The sequence below is a fragment of the Echinops telfairi genome, unplaced genomic scaffold, assembly GCF_000313985.2.
Source record: "Echinops telfairi isolate 266 unplaced genomic scaffold, ASM31398v2 ScPeMD7_7457;HRSCAF=8495, whole genome shotgun sequence".
NCBI classification, from domain to species: domain Eukaryota; kingdom Metazoa; phylum Chordata; class Mammalia; order Afrosoricida; family Tenrecidae; genus Echinops; species Echinops telfairi.
This window is the reverse complement of record NW_022111357.1, coordinates 9421721-9443029: the sequence shown is the minus strand read 5'-3', so window position 1 is coordinate 9443029 and position 21309 is coordinate 9421721. Positions and strand designations below refer to the sequence as shown.

The 21309-nt window shown below is 45.9% G+C and overlaps 1 protein-coding gene across 1 annotated transcript; it reads right to left on the bottom strand.

Moving 5' to 3' along the window:
• Window positions 1-11010: 11010 nt before the first annotated feature.
• Window positions 11011-11385, bottom strand: LOC101656688 (60S ribosomal protein L36-like). The gene has a single exon (XM_045299155.1). It carries the CDS (start codon window positions 11383-11385, stop codon window positions 11068-11070), a length of 318 nt encoding a protein of 105 aa, XP_045155090.1. The 3' UTR covers window positions 11011-11067.
• Between the last annotated feature and the right edge of the window lie 9924 nt (window positions 11386-21309).

The following is a 21309-nucleotide window of genomic DNA, read 5'->3' as shown; positions in this document are numbered from 1 at the left end:
GCGTGTGTATCACAGCCCCTTCCTCAGGGTTACTAATCATCCAGACGTATCTGTGTGAATTCTTAGTTAGTCAAATGGGGACTCAGAGATGGTCTTAAATAATTTCAGTCTCTCTACTCATGAGACTTCAGCTGCTGCCCTTTTGCACACTCAGGAGCTGACCTGCCTGCTCAGTTACTGCAACATGGCCTGCTGATCCTGTCCAGTGCCCTCGCCTCCCCCTCTCCTGGCCAGTCAGCTCAGCTCTGGAAGTGTACACTACAGCCAAGCAGAAAGAAGAATGCCATCATATTCAAGTGCCCTGAATTATGTAGCTCATGATTCCCTTTTATTCTTTAATCTCCCCCTAACCATTGGCTTCTTCCTCGAATATCCTTCCCTTGGCCTGGCAGCCTCTTAAAACTCTCTCTTTACCTCCCTCTTTCCTTTTACCCGCTAAACCATCCACTTGCTCCCAAACCACCTGCAGTCCGGGGTCTGCCTCGTCACTCAGCTGGAACTGTCACAGAGGTCATTCAACGTAATGGTCTCTTCTCAGCCCTCTTCCTGCTCCACCTGGCTTGGTCTCATTAGACACAATTGACCACCCTCCTTGAAAACTCCCTCCCTCTGCCGCTCTGAGGTACCACTCCCTCCTTCTCCAGCTCCTCGCCTTTCTTTTAAGTGACAGACACAAAAGCAGCATCTGAAGTGGGACGGTCATCCTGGCAGTCTGCCAGCGTGAAAAAGACATAGCCAAGACTCAAGTCCAGATTTGCCAATCATTTGCTGTGTGACCTTGGCAATTTGCTTGGCATCTCTGAATCTGTTGTCTCTGTGGATCCAAATACCCCTCTTTGGGACCTTGCATTATCAGGCAGTTATTACTGTATTACAATTCCAAAACAACTACTTAAGGAACAACTCCAAAAATATCAGCAACTCATCAAATAGAGTGTTATAATACAACAGAGGTGAACAAGGGTCAGCGGTCAGCTCTACAAGGTTAGACGAGGAATTTAGCATAGTGGCTCTAGGGCTCACAGTCCTCTATTCGGCCCTTGACTTTAGTAGGCGAGAGGAAACAAGGTGAGTGAGCGTGTACGGAGGATTGAACGGGATTCTTTTTATGGTTGTGGTTTTGGCAACTGCCACCAAGTCCGCGCCAGCTCGGAGCGAATGAACAACAGAATGGAGAGCTGCAGGTCCTGCATGATCCTCACAACCATTGTTCTATCTGAGCCCTTTGTCACAGGCACTATGTGAATCCTTCGCATAAAGAAAACCTTCCTCTTTTGTGCTGCCCTTCCTCTTTACCAAACATGATGTCCTCCAGAGACTGATCTCTCCTGGTAGCATGGCCAGCATCCGTGAGAGGAAGTTTCAGCCCCCTAAAGAGCATTCTGGGTGTACTTCTTCTAAGACAAGTTTGGTTTGTCTTCTGACAGTACTTTCGCTGTGCTTCACCAGCACCGTCATTCAGATGCATTGATTCTTCTTCGATCTTCCTTCCACAATCACATGAGGTGATTGAAAATATCATGGTTTGACACAGGCATGCCTTCGTCCTCAGAGTGACAACCTTGCTCTTTAGTACTGTAAAGAGGTCTTGAAGGCAGAGTTGCCCAATGCAACGTGTCATTTGATTTCTGGACTGCTGCTTCCATGCATATTGAGTATGGATTCAAGCCAGATGAAATCTTTGACAACGTCAACCTTCTCCCCATTTAGAATTTGTCTACTGGTTCCATTGCAAGAATATTTGTGTTCTTTACAGTGAGCTAAAATTCAAGGCTGCAGTCTTTGATCTTTGCCAGCAAATGCTTCAAGTCCTCGTCACTTTCAGCAAGCAAGGTTGTGTCATATGCACATCACAGGTTGTTAGTAAACCCTTCTCCAATCCCGATGCTGTGTTTTTCTCCCTATCGTCCAATATCCTAGGTATTTGCTCAGCATACAGATTGAACAAGTATGGTGAGAAAATACAACCGTGTTAGTCTGGGTAGACCAGAGAAACAAATTCATGGACACGCATTGTGTATAAGAAAGAGATTCATATACAAGAGCAATTGAATATTGGGAAAACATCCCAGCCAAGTCCAGATCAAGCCCATAAATCCGATATTAGCCCATATGTCTGATACCAATCTATAAAGTCCTCTTCGGACTCACAAAATACATGCAATGACGCTGAACATAGAAGATCACAGGCCAGTGGGTAGAAAGTCCTTGGATCCAGTGTCACTGGAAACATCTCAGCGCTGGCAGGGGTCTCTGCATCAGGGTGGGTCCATGTGTCTTGTCAGCTGCTTTGTCTCCCAGAGTGTGAGCAGAGAGTCTCCCACCTCTGGAGGAAATACCAGATCTCCCAGAATTCTCAGGAGAAGGCCATGCTCACACAGAAGCCTCATTGGCTATAATCCGATTGACAGACTAGACTCCACCCCTCCACTCATAATCCTCTCAAAATGACAATTATATAACTACCACAAACTCTGACATTGACATTTCTTGATTTTAAACTACGTGGTATTATTCCCTTTATCTGTTTGAAGAACTATCTCATGGTCCATGCACAGGTTCTATATGAGCACAATAAAGTGTTCTGGAATTCCCATTCTTATCAATGCTATCCATAGTTTGTTATGATCCACACAGTTGAATGCCTTTTCATAACCAATAACAGAAGTAAGCATCTTTCTGGTATTCTCTGCTTTCAGCCAAAATCCATCTGATATTAACAATGTTAAAGAACATTCCAGGTTCTTTTCTGAATCTGGCCTGAATTTTTGGCAGCTCGCTGTCAATGTACTACTGCAACCATTGTTGAATTATCTTTAGCAAAATTTTACCTGCATGTGACATTAATGATATTGTTCGATCGTTTCCACATTCTGCTGGCTCATCTATCTTTGGAATGGAATATGAACCTCTTCCAGTCAGCTGGCCAGAAAGCTATCCCCCATATTTCTTAGCATAGATGAGTGAGTGCCCCCAGCACTTTCTCATTTGTTCTTCTGTCAAATCCTGGAGGCTTGGTTTTCACTAATGCCTTCAGTGCAGCTTGAATTTCTTTCTTCAGTACCATGGATTCATGATCATATGTTCCCTCTTGAAATAGTGGAATGCTAACCAGTTTGTTTTGAGTTTGGGTTTTTTTGTTTTGTTTTGTTTTTATTTTTGTTGCTGTTTTGTTTTTTGTACAATGTGTATTCCTCCCATGTGCTTTTGATGTCTCCTGCGCTGTTCAGTAGGCTTAAAATTTTTCTTTGGCACTGTCACCCTGGTCCTGAGGGGTTCGTCTGTCCTAGATTCCCTGCATTTCCAGTTCCCATCTGTACTGCTGTGCATCCTCTGGTCTAACCAGGTTTGCAAGACAGAATTGGGGTCAGGACCAGGGGTGACAGTGGCAATACTAGGAGGGAAGGGGGTGGTAGAAAGGGGGAATTGATCACAGGGATCTACATATAACCTCCTCTCTGGGGGATGGGCAGCAGAGGGGTGGGTGAAGGGAGACACCGGGCAGTGTAAGATAAGATATAATAATAATTTATAAATTATTAAGGGTTGTGGGGAGGGAGAAAGGAAAATGAGCTGATTTCAGGAACCCAAGAGGAAAGCGAATTTTGGGAATGAAGAGGGCAACAAATGTATAGGTGTGCTTTACACAATTGATCTATGAATTGTAGGAGCCCCAATAAAATGATTAAATTTAAAAAAGAAAAAGAAAATAAGGCATCCCCCTGAAAATAAGACCTCCTTGAAAATTAAAAAAATTCCCCTTTGGATCTTTCAACTTGAGATAGGCTGAGTATTCTTCCTTTTTTAATTTCTAACTTCAGATCTTTGCACATTGCAGTGTAATACTTTGCCTTCTCAAGCTGTCCTTGTAAATTTTCTGTTCAGCAATTTTACACCATCACGTCTTCCTTTGCTTTAGCTCCTCTATGTTCAAAAGCTAGTTGCAGAGTCTCCTCGGACATCCCTTTGATCTTCTCTTTCTTTCCATGGTTTTCTCTCCTGTCTCCTTAGTGGCCTTTCACTTCCTCTGTGTGCGGTGTTCTCCATGTTGCCCCCGGTTCACCAGGTCTTCTGTCATTAGCACTCAACGAACCAACTCGGTTCTTGAGATGTTTTCAACGTTCAAATGGGATAGGCTCAAGGTTACATTTTGGCTCTCATGTGTTTTTTTGTTTTTGTTTATGGTTTTTTTTTAACCTTTCTTTTTTTTTTTTCTTCTCTTTTTTAACATTTTATTAGGGGCTCATACAACTGTTATCCCAATCCATACACACATCAATTGTGTAAAGCGCATTTGTACATCGTTTCTCAAAACATTTTCTCTCCATTGAAACCCCCGACATTAGGTCCTCATTTTTCCCCTCCCTCCCCGCACCCCCCTCCTTCATGAGCCCTTGATAGTTTATAAATGGGTATTTTGTCATATCTTGCCCTGTCCGACGTCTGCCTTCACCCACTTTTCGGTTGTCTGTCCCCCAGGAAGGAGGTCACACACAGTTCCATGTAATCGGTTCCCTCTTTCCTACCCATTCTCCCTTTACCCTCCCAGTATCGCCACTCACACCACTGGTCCTATAGGGCTCATCCGTCCTGGATTCCCTGTATTTTCAGTTCCTATCTGTACCAGTGTACATCCTCTGGTCTAGCCAGACTTGCAAGATCGAATTCGAGTCATGGTAGTGGGAGCGGGGAGGAAACATTTAGGAACTAGAGGAAAGTTGTATTTCTCATCATTGTTACATCACACCCTGACTGGCTCATCAGAGGCCCCTCTGCAAGGGGATCTCCAGTGGCCTACTAATGGGCTTTGGATCTCCGCTCCTCACTCCCCCCATCATTCACTATGGTAAGATTTTTTGTTCTGATGATGCCTTATACCTGATCCCTTCGACACCTCGTGGTTGCATAGGCTGGTGTGCTTCTTCCATGTGGGCTTTGTTGCTTCTGAGCTTGATGGCCGCTTGATTACCTTCAAGCCTTTAAGACCCCAGAGGGCTCTCATGTTTTAAGGAGCTGGGTAGTGTAGTGGGTTATGTGCTGGACTGCTAACCACAGGTCAGCAATTTCAGTCCACCAGCTGCTCTGTGTTGAAAAAGTTGAGGCTTTCCACTCCAGGGGCAAAAAATGGATAGCCCTGGAACCCACAGAGGCAGTGCTGCTGTAGGGTTGTTTGAAGTCAGAATAGACTTGGCGATGAGGAGTTGAGTTTGAAGGGAGTTGTTTTATTTTTCCACAACTTCAATATGAGCAGTTGATGGTCTGTTCTGTAGTCAGACCCTCACCTTTTTTAGATGATGAGACTGAGTTCATCCATTGTCTATTCCCTCACACTCACTCGCTGCCATCGAATTGGTGCTGACTCTTCGCAACCATTAGGACAGGGTAGCACTGTGTTGTGAGTTTCTGAGACCATAACTGTTTACAGGAGTAAAAAGCCCCATCTTTCTTCCAAGGAGCTGCTGGTGGTTTCAAACTTCTGATCTTTAGGATTGCAGCCTAACGAGTAACCACTACACCCATCAGCCCATGGATGTAGTCAATTTGATCCCAGTGTATCCCATCTGGTGAAATCCACATGTATAGTCATCAGTTATGATGTTGACAAAAGGTATCTGTAATTAAGAAGTTGTTGGTCTTGAAACATTCTATCATGCCTTCTCCAGCTTCATTTCTATCACTAAGGCCGTACTTTCCAACTACTGTTCCTTCCTCTTTGGTACCAACTTTCACCTTCCAGTCAGCGATTATCATTAATGCATCCTGATTGCATCAACAGCAGTCCATTTCGGCTCACTAATCGTGTTAGTCCAAGTTGACTAGAGAAGCAAGTCCAGAGATATTCATATATCTGTAAGCAAAAACTTTATTTCAAGAAGTAATTATGCATCAATAAAACATCCTGGCCCAGTCCAGATCGAGTCCATAATTTCGATATTAGCCCATAAGTCCGATATTAGACCACGAATCCCATGAATTCAGACTCATGCAGCACATGCAATGATGCGGAATGCCGGAAGATCACAAACCAGTCGGTCGAAAGTCCTATGGGTCCAATAGCAGTGGATGTATCTTCAGGGCTCTGGCTGCCATCAGTGTAGCTCCAGGTGACTTGTCAACAGAAAATGTGAAGCCGAGACAAAGTGTGTCCCGCCTCCAGGCAGGAAGAGAAGTCCTAGAATACTCATGAGAAGCCCATGCCCACAAGGAGGGATCACCAGGCTGTGACCTGATTGACAATCTAGACTCCACCCCTTAATTCTCTATTTATCAAGTTCACATGAAACTGTGTAACTACCACACTAATGCTTAGGATGTTGATCTTCATGCATTCCATTTCATTTTTGACAATTTATCGTTTTCCTAGATTCATATTGGTACATTCTGATTATTAAGCGATGTTTGCAGCTGTCTCTTCCTGAGCTGTGCCCCATCAGCACATGGAGATCATGGTATCTGACTCTAGTAAAGTGGAATACCCTCAGACACAGTTGGAGTGCCTTCTGGCCTGAGGAGCTCGTCTGCCAGCACTGTGTTCCACGATGACTAGTGGTATGTTGTGCCAGACAGTACTCATGAAGTCACATGACTTCCTGATAGCAAGGTATATTGGGACCTGTAGTTTCTCATTACAGAGCCAACTACCGCTGTCTCCTGCAAAGTGGAGAGTGGGCTTGAAGCACCAACTTTCAGGTACTAGCGGAGCACTTAGAATTAGAGAATCTATAGCGCAACGCAGGTCCTGAAATAGAGCAGTCATTCGTATTTTCTTAATCTGGATTTTTTTTCCTCTTTGCCAACTTTCCCAAATGTTTAAGTCTGTGCAGACACAGACTTGATGGAAATGGAGGCGAAGGGAGCAAAGAGATACAGTGAGGAACCAAGTGCTATGAACAGAATAGGAGAGGTAGGGCCGTTTGGGAGTCTGAGGGACAGACAGGCGTAGCAGCAGGCTCAAAGGACTAGAGGCCCAGCGGTGCTGAGCACAGCCTCTGATTTCCCAGCCAGCCCTGGTCCCCACCTGAGCCAGGAAAGGTTTAGAAAGATCTGGGTTTCCTTGGAAACCATTTCTCTGGCCCTCTCTGCACTTTATCAGCCAAGTTGGTTGTAATCAAACCCCCACAGGGCAGAGAATGAGCTCTCAAACTGCTGTCCTGGGGTTCCATCCAAATTGCTTGCATTTCCTATTTAAATTGGTAATTTCCCCCACAAGTGTTCCCCCTGCCCATCCGGAGATTTGTTGGGAAGGGAGCTCCGGACATACACCCTCCCCCACCAGAAGAATCCTCTGCCAATCTGAAGGCCTCTGGCCAGCCAGCCCCAAGAGCAGGCAAACTAGACCAAGACCCTTCTCCTCAAACCCTTTGTCCATGCAGAGAAGAGCCCAGACATGAACTGGGGAGGAGAAGGGTCTCCAGGGCCAAGTCCACATCGGCGAGCATCGTGGTCCCGACTGGATTCTGAACTGTCTGTTCCACCTTTGCAGGCACACTCTTTCCGAAGGACTGAGATGGCGGCTGGACCAGGTGACCAGATCATCTGAAAGGACTTGGACCCCAGACCAGAGAACTAGGAGAGGGCCAGAGTGTTGAACGAAGGATTCAAGGAAGTTCTGAGGCCAGTTGTCTCTACTTCCTTGACCACGTCAGTCCAATCTCCAAGGGAGCTACAGGAAGAGAAAAGGGCAGAAGGACCTTCTCTGGAAAAGACAGACGCATTAACAGCCACGCACTTCGACAGACACATGTACACACATCTGTACATGTGTATGCATACATATTGGAGATATTTGCACATGTGCATAGATAGACACCCAGGTCCATGTGTGAAGACATGTGATACCATACATAGGGAGCATCCACAAGAGGACCCAGGCACGTTCACAAGCGTGCACCAGAATCAGGGCTACAGCACAAAGTACACACGGCAGCCTTGTAAACATGCAAGCACACAGATACAAGTCTAGCCAGCGTGACTGCCAACCACACATGTTATCAAATACTACATCTGAGACTGAAGAAGTGGGGAAACTGGGCCAGGAGGAGGGCCTTTATAGGAGGATAAGCCAGGGGTAGCTTGGATTGTAAATCACAAGATCGATCCAATGAGAGGTGGCCCAAGTGGGTCTAATCCAGACCAAATCTGAGCATCTGGTATGGACATTAGTGCAAAGGTTAGAAATGGAGCCTCTAGATGGTATGGGGCCTAAGTGACGTATATTCCTAGCCTGCCATGGGAACGGAGGGCACTCTTACTTCCAGTGGTGTCGCAGGGCCTTATTCCCGTGGAGAAAAGATGCAAAATCAAAACCCAGCTATTGGCTCCAGATCCTACAGTGAGAGGAGGGACTGACCTGTGGGCTCTGGGTACCAGCTCTCGGAGCGTGTATTCACTGATGCACAACTGATGCCCGCCTCACCACGGCCCCACTGGGCTTCCCACTTGGAGCCAGCCTGTGTTGGGGTGAGCTCAGGGACTTGGCAGCAGGTGGGCAGGGGACTATGAATGCCTGTACCTGAGGATCTGAAAGGAAATAGGTTGAACACCCCATCTTCTGAGCCCTGGAACAAAATGGGGGAATTTGGGCTCTATTATTCCCTCAGCTGCCAAGTAAACAATGGAAATACTCACCCTCAGGGTGTCCTCAGGGCCCCACCTCGATTCTGGCCATCAGTCTTGGTTGTCATGCTCAGAGTACAGAACCCCGGGTCCCTCCTCCCATACCAGAGAAGCCAGTTGTACACCTGAGAGAGGTTGGGAGCCAGTGCAGAATCCGGATGCCCACAGGGGCTATTTCCACCATGTCTCCTCCAGCTCCAACACTGAGGAGACTCCCACTGAGCCTCACGGCCCACCTGCTCCATGCCAAACACACAAGTGTGAGAAGAAATGGGAAGTCCAGCAGGGAGGACACAGCCAGCCGTCTGCAGCTGCGACCTCCTCATTTTCTGACGGGCAATCTGCTGGAGGAGGAGGAGAGGCTGACGCAGTCGGCATTCTGCGTGCACACGGAGGTCCCCACTGTCCCAGAGCGTCGCTTTCTATGCGTGTGCCTTTGCATGGGCTGCTCTCCATACCAGGAACACCCTTCCACCCTCGGGTCTTCTGGAAAACTCTCATTCAGGTACCCACCCACTCCTCTCCTCTTTCAAAGCTGTCCCTTGCGCTCCCCCTACCTGTTGAGCTACTCACTTCTTCCCTCTCGGCTACCTGTATCATACCTGTGTCATACTGTATGTTTGGATAATCTGCCCATCTCCATTGTCTGTCTTCTCCACTAGACCATGAGTTTCATGAGAATAATTGCTGTGTGGAACTTGTCTCCGTACTCCATCATCTACCACAGCGTCGGATAGACATGTCCAAGGGAAGTTGTGGGATGTAGCCATTCAGAAAGTGGGCTCCAGAATAAACCTGACCTGGGTTTGAATCCCATCTCCGCCTCTTCTAGCTGTGGGACTTGAGCAAGTTGTTTCAACTCGGTTGAAACAACTGTGAAAGGAGGTGATTAACGACAACCCCTATTTAATAGATGACCCTGAGTGATCAATAAAAATAGAGCAGTCAGCCCAGTGTCGGGCACATAATCACCTTTGTTATTATCCCCGCTCACCTGCCCAGCCAGTTCTGCGCTGCAGAGCCAATGCCTCCCATACAATTCTCCTTTCTGAAATCTCCCTGGCAAATGAACAATTACAATCAGGGGCCTTAAGTTCCACACCAGAGCTGAGACTCTCCTGGACTCCTCCCAAGAAGCCACTAAGCTATGTGGCCTCATGGTGGTTTATCCGCTTCAGTGTCAGGAAGCCTCTAGTTTGAAGCCCGACTCCGTCAATAGCTGCATGGACTTAACTCACTGCCAGAGAGTCGACTCCAACTCATAGCGGCCCCGTAGGACAGAGTAGAACTGTCCTTGTGGGTTTCTGAGACTCTTTATGGGAGTAGAGAGCCTCGTCTTTCTCCCTCAGAGAGGAGGGTAGGATCAAACATCACCCACTACACCACATAAATTATTTAAATACTGAGAAATTTCCAACTGAAAGGAAACTTAGCAATACCACCTCATGAGTGCCATAGCTTATGTATAAAGCTCACAGTAGGCTCTGAGTAAGAGGTAACTGCTATTAGTATTTCCAGGAGTGTGCCAACAAGTCTTCCCTGAGAAGGTGATGGCAGGCCTTGGCAGATGGATGGGAGCTTCCCAGGTGGGGAGAAGAAGCAAGATCATTTGAAGCCAAAGAAGAAGCAGGTTCAAAACCCATAAGTCCAAAGGACAAAGAGTTTGGTGATTCCAGACCACAGTACGTGCAGCGGGGAGGGAGAGGAATGCCTAGAAAGTGAGGAGGGGGCAGATGGGGGCAGATCTGGAATGCGCTGTGTGAACCCCAGTGCCCAGCTCCTATGGCAAAAGCCTCTCTGAGGAAATGCAGTTAGTTCTTATAACACAGCCCTGCTTTACACTCGTCTTCATGAAGAGATCACTAAAGGTAAGGGTGCTACAGCAAAATGTGGTGAAGAAAGCTGATGGTGCCCAGCTATCAATTGAAATAATGGCTGGGGTCTTAACGGCTTGTATTCAAACAAGCAGCCTTTTAAATGAGGCACCAACTACGACCACACGGAAGAAGCATGCCAGCCTGTGCCATTCAAAGATGAAAGTAACAAAATTCAAATCTGATGCAAAGTATCAGAGCTTAAAATGTGACTACCCAATTGGCAGAAGGCTTTGGAGGACGGTGGGAACCCAAAATCCATCTGCAGACTATCTAGTCAGATTAAGCCTCTGGCAGATCGCCCCTCTAGCCACAACTGAGTGATGTGAACAGCTTTGCTATCAGACAGAGATTATGGTAAATTTGATTAGGGTGGATAGAACTACAGGAAAATATGATACTTGGTCAGATGACCTCCCTCTTGACCCAATCTGATTTTTCTCTTGACCCAGAAATTTCCTATCTGGCTTTTTAATTTATATATATATATATATAGCTGATGGTCTTTTCTTTCTTTTTTTTTTTTTTCTGGAAAGGCTTTATTATTGGGGGTGGGGGGGTGACGATGACATGGCACTCAGTCCTTCTTGGCAGCGGCCTTCCTCATGGCTGCAAGCACGTTGCTTAGCTCCTCTCTCTTCCTCTTAGCCCGGATGTGTGTGCCCACCCGCTTCTTGATGAATTTAAGTGCCCGCTTGTCCTTGGAGACCTTGAGCAGCTCCATGGCCCTTCGCTCGTAGGGTGCAAAGCCACACACCTCCCGGATCCTGTCCCGCACGAACTTGGTGTGCTTGGTGAGGCACCCGCGGCGGCGGCTGTGCCTCCGCTTGCTCACGTTCTTGGTCACCTTGTGGCCCTTGTCGAGGCCCACGGCCATAGGGCAGCACACAGCCATGGCTGCCACTCTTCGATGGCTGCCGCGGCGGAAGCAGTCTTTTCTTTCTTACTCTTTATTTTTATTTTTATCTTTGTCTTGCTTTTTTTCTTTCTGTTTGGTTTAGGGTTTATTGTTGGGTTTCCCAGTTTATGAAGCACAGAAGAAGTGGATGTATCGAGACAATGACCGATGCAATGGTTTAAAGGGGACGGGGACGTGGCGAGGGTGAGAGAAATTGGGGAGTAAATAAAGAAGCGGGAGTGGGGAGGGAGCACTAGAAATAATCATGATGATGGATATACAGCTCTTTAAAAAAGAGACTTAACTAAGGTAGTATATGATATGTGGATTTCATATCAATAAAACTATGTTTTTTAAAGAATGTGCCTGGCACCGTGTAGAGGCTTCATCAATATTTGTAGGGAAACACAAATAAATGAGAAAATGGCACTGAGAGTCCCCCCTATGACCCTTGCTCTGTGCTGGAATTCCAGTCCTTTTGTGAGTCAGCGTCGAGAGCTTGGATAAGTCGCCAACCCTCTCCCAGCCTTATCTCTTCGTCTGGCCATTGGAAAGAGGGAGGGTGTGGTCCTCCTGCCCTCTCAAAGGTTGCTATGGGAGATGAAGGCTAGGACGTCTGTGCACGGCTGCAGGGTGTGGGCTCTCAAAGTCATGGTCATGCTCACTCTCTGGAAAGAACTCTTTCGAAAGCAAATGACATTTTCTACCCCAAACACCTTCCTACCTGCTCCTTGATGCATTACAAGCATTCTCTCCCTCAATCTTCAAAACTCTCTTGTTGTTGTTAGGTGCCATTGGGTTGGTTCCGACCCATAATGACTCGCCGCACAAGAGACTGAAACACCGAGCGGTTCTGCGCCATACTCACAATGCCCCCTATGCAGGAGCCCATTGTTGCCGCCACCGAGTGGATCCATCTCGTCATGGGTCTTCCTCGTATGCACTGCTCCTCTGCTTTACCAAGCAGGATGTCCTTCTCCAGGGACGGACCTCTCCTTAAAACCTGTCTAAAGTATATAAGACGAAGTCTCGCCATCCTAGACTCTAAGCAACATTCTGGTCATACTTCTTCCAAACCAGAGGCGTTTGTTCTTTTGGCAGTACATGGTACTCTGAATATTCTTCTCGAGCACCACGGGTAAGCGCATCGAATCTTCTTAGTCTTCTTTAATCAATGATCGACTTCCCCATGCAGTGGAAAATACCATGGCTTGAGTCAGGCCCACCTTAGTCGACAAAGTAACCTCCTGGCTCTTCAACACTAAAGAGGTCTTGTGCAGATTTACCCACTACAGTGAGGCCCATGAGCTCCTGACGACTGCTTCCATGAGCATTGATTGTGGATCCACGCAGTATGAAATCCCTGACAACTTCAACCGTTTCTCCATTGACCATGATGTTACCTATTGGTCCAATTGTGAGGATTTGGGTCTTCTTTACATAGAGTTGTAATCCACACCGAAGGCTGCAATCCTTGAGCTTCATCAGCAAGTGCTTCAAGCCCTCCTCACTTTTAGCAAACAAGTTTGTCATCTGCACATCTTGGGTTATTTGTAAGCTTCCTCCAATCCTAATGCCACACTCTTCTTCACAGAATCCAGCTTCTCTGATGATTTGCTCAGCACACAGATTGAATAAGTATAGTGAGGGGATATAACCCTGATGCACACCTTTCCCAATTCTAAACCATGCAGGATTTCCATTTTCTGTTTGCACATTGCATCTGGATCCATATACAAGTGCCGCATGAGCTCAATGAAGTGTTCTGGAATTCTCATTCTTCTCAAGGTTATCCATACTTTGTTACGGTGTGCACAGCCGAATACCTTGGCCTGGTAGTCCATAAAACACAAATAAACATCTCTCGGGTATTCTCTGCTTTCAGCCGAGGTCCATCTGACATGAGCAATGATGTCCCTTGTTCCACATCCTCTTCTGAATCTAGCCTGAACCTCTGGCAGCTCCCTGTCAATGGACTGCTGCAAACGTTATTGGATTACTTCCAGAAAAATATTATTTGCAAGTGATACTAATGTTATGGTTCTAAAATTTGAGCATTCTGTGGGGTCGCCTGTCTTTGACACAGGTACAAGTATCCATTCCAGAGCAACACACCAGCCAACACAGTACAACATACTGACAGACAAGGCTTGGCAAAACCCTCCTGGAAAGATCGTATTATCCCATTTCACAGAAAGCAAGCTTAAAGTGGTTCAGTAACATGCCCAAGGCCAGAGGCAGAGCTGGGCTCCAAATGCCAGATTTCATCACTACCTTGATGATTGTTGTAAAGTAATAAGATCTTTCCATTTCTGTAATGAAACCCAACAGTGATGGGAAGTCCAACTGATAAAACAACGAAAACCAGAGTTTCCCTGGTTAAAGCAGGGGCAGGAGGAGAAATCACCCCTGCTCACTTTTCTCCCCACCCACCTTCCACTGATCCTCCAGGCTCCAAAGAGCACAGGTCAAAGCCATGGCCCTTCCCTGCCTGCCTCCAAGCCCCACAGCCAAGAAACTTGCACAGAAGTCACGGAGTCACAATGGGTTTGATATCAGAGGCACGACTTCTGCGTTCCACAGCTCACAGAATAAAAATGTATTCCCTCTGATCCCTATCCAGTCTCCCGGTAAGCCTGGCCTGCCACATCTTAATATTCCTCCCACTAAGGTGCCTGAAGGTCCCTCAGACTCTGGCTCCAGCCTGTCAGTCTTTGAACTTGAGACATTCTAAACATCCAGCAGTTGACTTGAAAATTTGTGGAGACTTGAAAGGCACTGTGGTCAGCCAGATCTCCTACACAGAAACCTTTGAGGGGCCGGATGCTCTCCCTGAGGGCCTCTCTCCAGGGATGGCAGCTTGAATCAAAGAGTTAGCGGTCCTGGCAAATTCATTTGCAGCCACAACAGAAGGCTGTTAGCCAGCTATCCGGGAGGGGGCTGGCTCAGGGGGGAGCAAATGGGTGGAGGGAAGGTAGCTAACTATGTCTCTATTGGAAGCTATGGCTTTGGGTACTTAATGTTCAGTTCTACCTGGCTTAGCAGCAGCAGAGGCCTGAATTAGGCTTCTACACTAGGGCCCTACGATCTCAAAACCATGCCAGGGACAGGCTAACTCCTCTATCCCCTGGCTGAGGATAAGCCATCACAGTTCAAGCCTCCACCAGCTCCTTCTGCCCCTAGGGCTTCTGCCGTGACCCTACCTCCCTTCCTGAAAAGATGGAGGCACCACGGCAGGGCCTTAACTTCCCTACCCTTGAGATCTCTGCACGTTTATCCCCATCTTGGAGGGATGGAGGGACCCTCCTCCCATCCATGTCCAACTCCGCAGTTGTGCTGCCATGCCCTCCTCCTCCTCAAGGTCCCCAAGTTACATGGATCATTTGCATTCCGTGGCTGACCCAAGGGTTGGCAGTCTGAAGCCCTCCAGCAATGAGCAGTCTGGCTCTGGAACACGTTGGGTCACCACATGGCAGAAATGGCTCATCGACAATGGGTTTTATTTCGGGTTTTCTAGTTCCTCAAGGATCTCTGCTCCTAAGGCCCCTCCCTTCTCCTCAGACAACAGAGGTTCCAGCTCCCTCCATGCTGAGGGTGATCTTCCAGGTTGGCCATCACTCTGGCTCAGGTGGATGTATGTTCTATCGTTTAACAACTATGTGAGCTTGAGCTGATTTTTTCATTTCTTTGAATCTCAGTTTCCACACCTGTATGTTAGAAATAGTAACCCCTATCTTGGAGAGGTTCAGGCAGTGTTTTGCTCTATTGTAGGGTCGCTATGAGTTGGAACTAACTCAATGGAACCTAACAACAATCACATCTCCAGGAGCCCTGGTGGTGAAGTGGGCCAGGCACTAAGCGGCAAACCACAAGGTTGGTGAGGGACAGATGGGGTTGGGAATTCCCCCAACAAGATGGGTGGACACAGTGGCTGCATCAGCGGGCTCAGGCAGAGGAACAATGGTGCGGATGGTGCAGAACCTGGCAGTGTTTCCTTCTGCTGTGCAGAGGGTCGCTATGGGTCAGAGCCGACTCGATGGCACCTAACAACAGGGTTGAAGGTTCAAACCCACCAACCACTCAGCAGGAGAAAGATGAGGCTGTGGGTAAACCCCCACTTACTTCACAATAAAAGTTTTGTTTGTTATATTAAGTGGATTGCGTTCCATTTACAACATAAGTCAGCTATATGAGAAAAATGGTCAACAATTAAAGCAAAGTCTCTCCTGATAACATGTCCAAAGTACATGAGACAAGTTTTGCCATCCTTGGCATTAAGAAGCATTCTGGTTGCACTTGCTCCAAAACAGATCATTTGTTCTTTTGGCAGCCCTGGTACTTACAATAATCTTTGCCAACACCATAGCTCAAAGGCATTGATTTTCTGCAGTCTTCCTTCTTCAATGTCCAGCTTTCACACGCATATGAGGTGACTGAAAACACCATGGCTTGAGTCAGGCCCACCTTAGTCCTCAAAGTAATGTCCTTGCTTTTCAACACTTTGAAGAGGTCTTGTGCAGCAGATTTACCCCATGCAGTACATCCTTTGACCTCTTGACGGCTGCTTCCATGAGCATTGATGGTGGATCCAAGCAAGACAAAGTCCTTGACAACGTTGATCTTTTCTCCACTTATCAAGATATTACTTATGGGTCCAGTTGTGAGGACATTTGTTTTCTTTACAGTGAATTGGAATCCATCCTGAGAGATGTAACCAACCCTTGATCTGCATCAGCAAGAACTTCGAGCGTCCTCACTTTCCCAAAGCAAGGCTGTGTCATCTGCCTGTGGAAGGTGGGTAATCAGCCTTCCCCCGATTCTGATGTCGTATTCGTCTTCATGTAACTTGGGTTTTTAGATGAGTGGGTCAGTATGCAGATTGAAAAAGTATGGTGATGGAACACAGCCCTGATGTGCATGCTTTCTGATGCAAAACCACAACGTGTCCCCTTGTTCTGTTCATCCACTGCTTCTTGATCCGTGTGCAGGTTCCTTGTGAGTAGAAGTATTCTGAAATTCCCATCCTGCTCAAGACTATGGATCCATAGTTTGTTATGACCCCCACAGTTGAAGGTCTTAGTCAATGAAACACAACTAAACATCTTTCTGGTATTCTCTGCTTTCAGTTAAGATCCATCTGATGTCAGCAATGCTATTCCTTGTTCTTCTGTTTCTGCATCACTGGCTTTAGTGGTTGGTGCAAAAATTATAATAATGTTGTATATTAATGGATTTCTTTGTGTGGGAATAGACATTATCCTACCAAAGACAACATTGTATTTCAAGACAGATCTTAAAATGTCCTTTTTGACAATGATCGTAACATCGTTCCTTTTTTATTATTATTATTATTATTATTTTGTAATCCCACTTTTGAAAGACAAGAATATTGGCTTTTATATTGTCATTTTTCATTTTTTAAAATCACTTTATTGGGGGCTCATACAATTCTAATCACAATCCATAGATCCATCCATTGTGTCAAGCACATTTGTACATTTGTTGCCATCATCATTCTCAAAACATTTTCTTTCTACTTGAGCCCTTGATATCAGGTCCTCATTTTTCCCCCTCCCTCCCCGCTCCCCCCTCCTTCATGAACCCTTGATAATTTATACATTATTATTTTGTCATATCTTACACTGTCCGATGTCTCCCTTCACCCATTTTTCTGTTGTCCATCCCTGAAGAAGGAGGTTATATGTAGATCCTTGTAATCGGTTCCCCCTTTCTACCCTACCTTCCCTCCACCCTCCAGGTGTTACCACTCTCACCACTGGTCCTGAAGGGGTCATCTGTCCTGGATTCCCTGTGTTTCCAGTTCCTATCTGTACCAATGCACATCCTCTGGTCTAGCCAGATTTGTAAGGTAGAATTGGGATCATGAGAGTGGGGGGAGGAAGCATTTAAGAGCTAGAGGAAAGTTGTATGTTTCATCGTTGCTACCCTGCACCCTGACTGGCTCATTTCCTCCCCAGGACCCTTCTGTAAGGGGGTGTCCAGTTGCCTACAGATGGGCTTTGGGTCCCCACTCTGCACTCCCCCTCATCATTCCCAGAATAATAAACCATATGATTTTCTGATTCAAAATGGCCAGTGCAGTCCATTTCATCTCACTAACACCCTGGACATTGATCTGTACATATTCCATTTCATTTTTAACAACTTCCAATGTTCCTCTATTCATACTTAGTTCATTCCAAGGTCCAATTACTAATTGATGTTTTCATCTGTTTCTTCTCATTATTAATTGTGCTCCTTCAGCAAATGAAGGTCCTGAAGGCTTTGCTCCCACAGGTGCTACCCCATCCATGTCACTATGGTCTATTCTACTTTGAAAAGGCAGAACTTCTTCGGGAAATTTTTGACTGTCTTCCCACCTGAGGGACTCATCTTCTGGCACTATGTCTTGACATGTTCTGCTTCTGGTCATTCCGTTTACAGTATCTGATAATGTGTCTGTGTTATCCCCTGGGTTTTGATAGCTATTGTCTCTGGAATAGACAGTGTGATCCTTCTTTGTCGTCTGTTCCTAAACTAGAAGCTCCACTGAAACCTGTTCCCATTGAGTGACCCTACTGATACTTCAACCATGAGTGACATCGCTTTCCGCCTCATAGCAACGCACATGCTACCACAGCACGGCAAAGTGACAGGCGAGTGATGGTCAGGGAAACTAGATTCATGTAAAGGAAACCACCTGAACAGAAATAGAATATTCCCACATGATGAAGAATGTTACCAACGTCATTGAACACCTTGTGTAAAAATTGTTGAACAGGAACTTTAACTGTTGTGCAAACCTTCACTGAAGACAAATAACGAAATTTTAGGGGGAACACAAAGGTTTACAGCCTCAGAGATATGGTGGAGCAGTTCTATGCTGTCTGATGAGTTGGAATCAACTCAATGCCAGCGGGTTTAGGCTTTTATTTGGCTCGCCAAGAAAGGATCATGTGAAATGAGATAGTGATACTTGGAAAGGCTGTGCCCCGGATTATACATGTAGAACTTGTGGAATTGGAGAATGTTTTGTGGTGTGTATTTTTGCCACAATTAGAAAAATAATTAGATGAATAACAATGTGTACAAAGAAGAAGAAAATGTTCTAGAATTGAATGTGGTGATACTTGTACAGCTCTTCTTCATATGATCAAATTATTGAATTGCATGCAGATGAATTACTAATAAAACTTTTTTTAAGGTTGTACCCTTCCATAACTTTCATTTTTCAAGGAAATTTGACCATTATGAAAAATATCAACGGACTATTCCTTCAAAGAACTTGGAGTTCCCTCAGATATTAGGTTCCAGGAGTCTAGAAAAAGACATCATGTTTGGTTAAAAAGCAAGTCAACAAAAATGAGAGTAATTCTCAATGAAGCGGATTGCCATAATAGTCTTACTATCATGTCAAATGCATCAGAGATCATGGGATTGGCATCGGACTTGGCAACATTTTGAGATGTGTTGTCTAAGGTGTCAATGGCTTATACCACTAGCCTGGCTTGGTCTATGTACTACTTGCTAATCAGTAGTTCTTGCCCCATTAATCAAAAGGGGGATGATGCAGAGAGTTTGGTGCGGTTGGTTTGGTGTGGAGCCCTAGCATCAACACTTTATAAAATCTCTCAAGTGTTTGTATGTGTAGGCGAAACCACGACACCAATGGAACTTCCAAATGTTATCTTGTCTTCCTTTAGCAAAGAAATAATTTTGTATAATGGCATTTTGGATATGTCCCCCACCCCCTACATTTCCTCTTTCCTTCCTCTCTCCTTCCCCAACATCCTCAAGCTAACCCTGGTGTCTTCAGCTGTACCCCACATAACAAGGAGACCAGCTTCACAGGAGCAGGAGATCATGCTGAAAATAAATGAAGGACTCAGGTAGAAGATGGTGGGAACTGAAGGTGGACCTTGAAGTTTGGATCTTATGCTGAAGGCAGTAGGGAACTTCTGGAGGTTTTGCATTAGGAAGTATAAGGGTAGCATATGGTACAGAAAGACCATTGAAACGTGATACAGAAAGAAGATTGAACTATAGTAGGCATAAAGAGGAGGAAATGGATTCAAGAGCTATTTCTGAGACAAAATCTGTAGGACCTTCTGGCCAGTTGAATGTGGAGAGGTAAAAATGATGGCGAATCAGTCTGACGGGGTGATGGTAATGTCAGTGACAGATAAGACAGTTCCGAAGTGAAATTGTTTCCAAACAGGAGATGATGGTTTTAGTTTTAGATCTCCAGATCATCTTTAGATCATCCAGTCAATATCTCCTAAGCATCTATGCTAAGCTCTGCATGGGCCTTTGAGGTATCATGGTGTGCTGAACAGACATGGCTTCTGCCCTGAGGGGCCGTGCGTCCTGGTGACAGCATGACACCAACGTGCCTCTGCGACATCCAGTGGGAGGTGTTCTGAAGACAACTCCAGACTGGAGTCAGCGCTGAGAACGTTTCAAGGTCATTCTCCTAAATGCCCTCATCATGTATTTCAGGAAGCGTCCAGCACTGGACAAGTCACATGGAACCCCTTTAAAGTCCTACGCTTCTACCCGGCATTTCCCGCTATACTAGGCCCAGGCCACTCTCACATCAAGGGTCCCTTCCTAGCCGTGTGCCAATGTGAGCATGGCATCGGCAACACCCTTGGAGGTCCACACCTGGCCCAATGGTCATGGGCTCCAGTCTCTTGATTACCTGCTGGCGGGGAGTCCCATGATTGCAATCATCTGTTTAGGAATTCATGCTCTCAACAGAACTGAGCAGAACACAAGCCGTACAATTGGAGCCAGGGAAGGTCGTTCTTGGACGTTTTAGTGACATCGTAGTTAAAGCACTCTACTGCTAGTTCAAAGGTCAGCCATTGGAATCCACCAACCATCCTTCAAGAGAAAGGTGAGGTGGTCTGCCTCCATAAGTAATTAGTCTTGGAAATGCTATGGGACAGTTCTACTCTATGTGTCGGAATCAACACAAAGGCAGTGGGTTTTGGTATAGTTCTTAGCTATATTGTGATGTAAACAGGGTTGGATTAGCCCATAAACAAGGAATGCATAAGCTTACTTATGCTTACAGTTTCACAAAGATGTGAGATCCATGTGAAAGAATTCACTACAGGTTGGCAAGTAAGCTCATGCTTATCCTGCTTATTAGATAATAACACATATCTACCCCAGGTGTAAATTAGCATCTTCTTAGCTCTCTGGGCCTTCGCCTTTCCCACTTCCTTCCATCACATACTCTAGTACATTCTGCTCCAGAACTCTCAGTGTGCTCGTTGGTCCCCACTTCCTCCATCCTCCTAAACACTGAGGAGCCCTGGTGGTGCTCACTGAAACTCACCCACTGCGCTACAGAGGAAAGAGCTGGGGACTTGCTTCTATAAATATTATAGCCGAAAAAGCTCCATTGAGGCATTTCTACGCTGTCAAGAAAACTCTGTGGTTGAAAGGATAAACAAAATGCAGAACATACACACAAGGAACACTGTTCAGCCAGTAAGAGAAATGACGTCTTAATTCATGCTATAACATGGATGGAGCTTGGTGACATTATGCTGAGTGAAATAAGCCAATCACAAAAGGACAAATATTGTATAACCTCACTTATATAAGAAAAAGCCAGGGCATAAAGGCCAAGATTTATTCATGTTACCAAGGATGCCAGGGATGGGAAGGAAGGATTGTTGGTGTGCGTGTGATGGGTGGGTGTGGGGGCGGAGGTGGGGGGTTACTTATGAAGCATTGAGTTTTGGTTCAAGGGAAAATCTCACTGATTAAAGAGAAGGGTTTCACAAGCAACTGATGTAATTGATATCAGTAGTTATAGTGGTACACCTGTCATAAGTTGAATTGGCAAACATTGTATGATGGATATATGAGCAATGGAGTGAGGCCGGAAGCAGTTGCTAAGGCTAC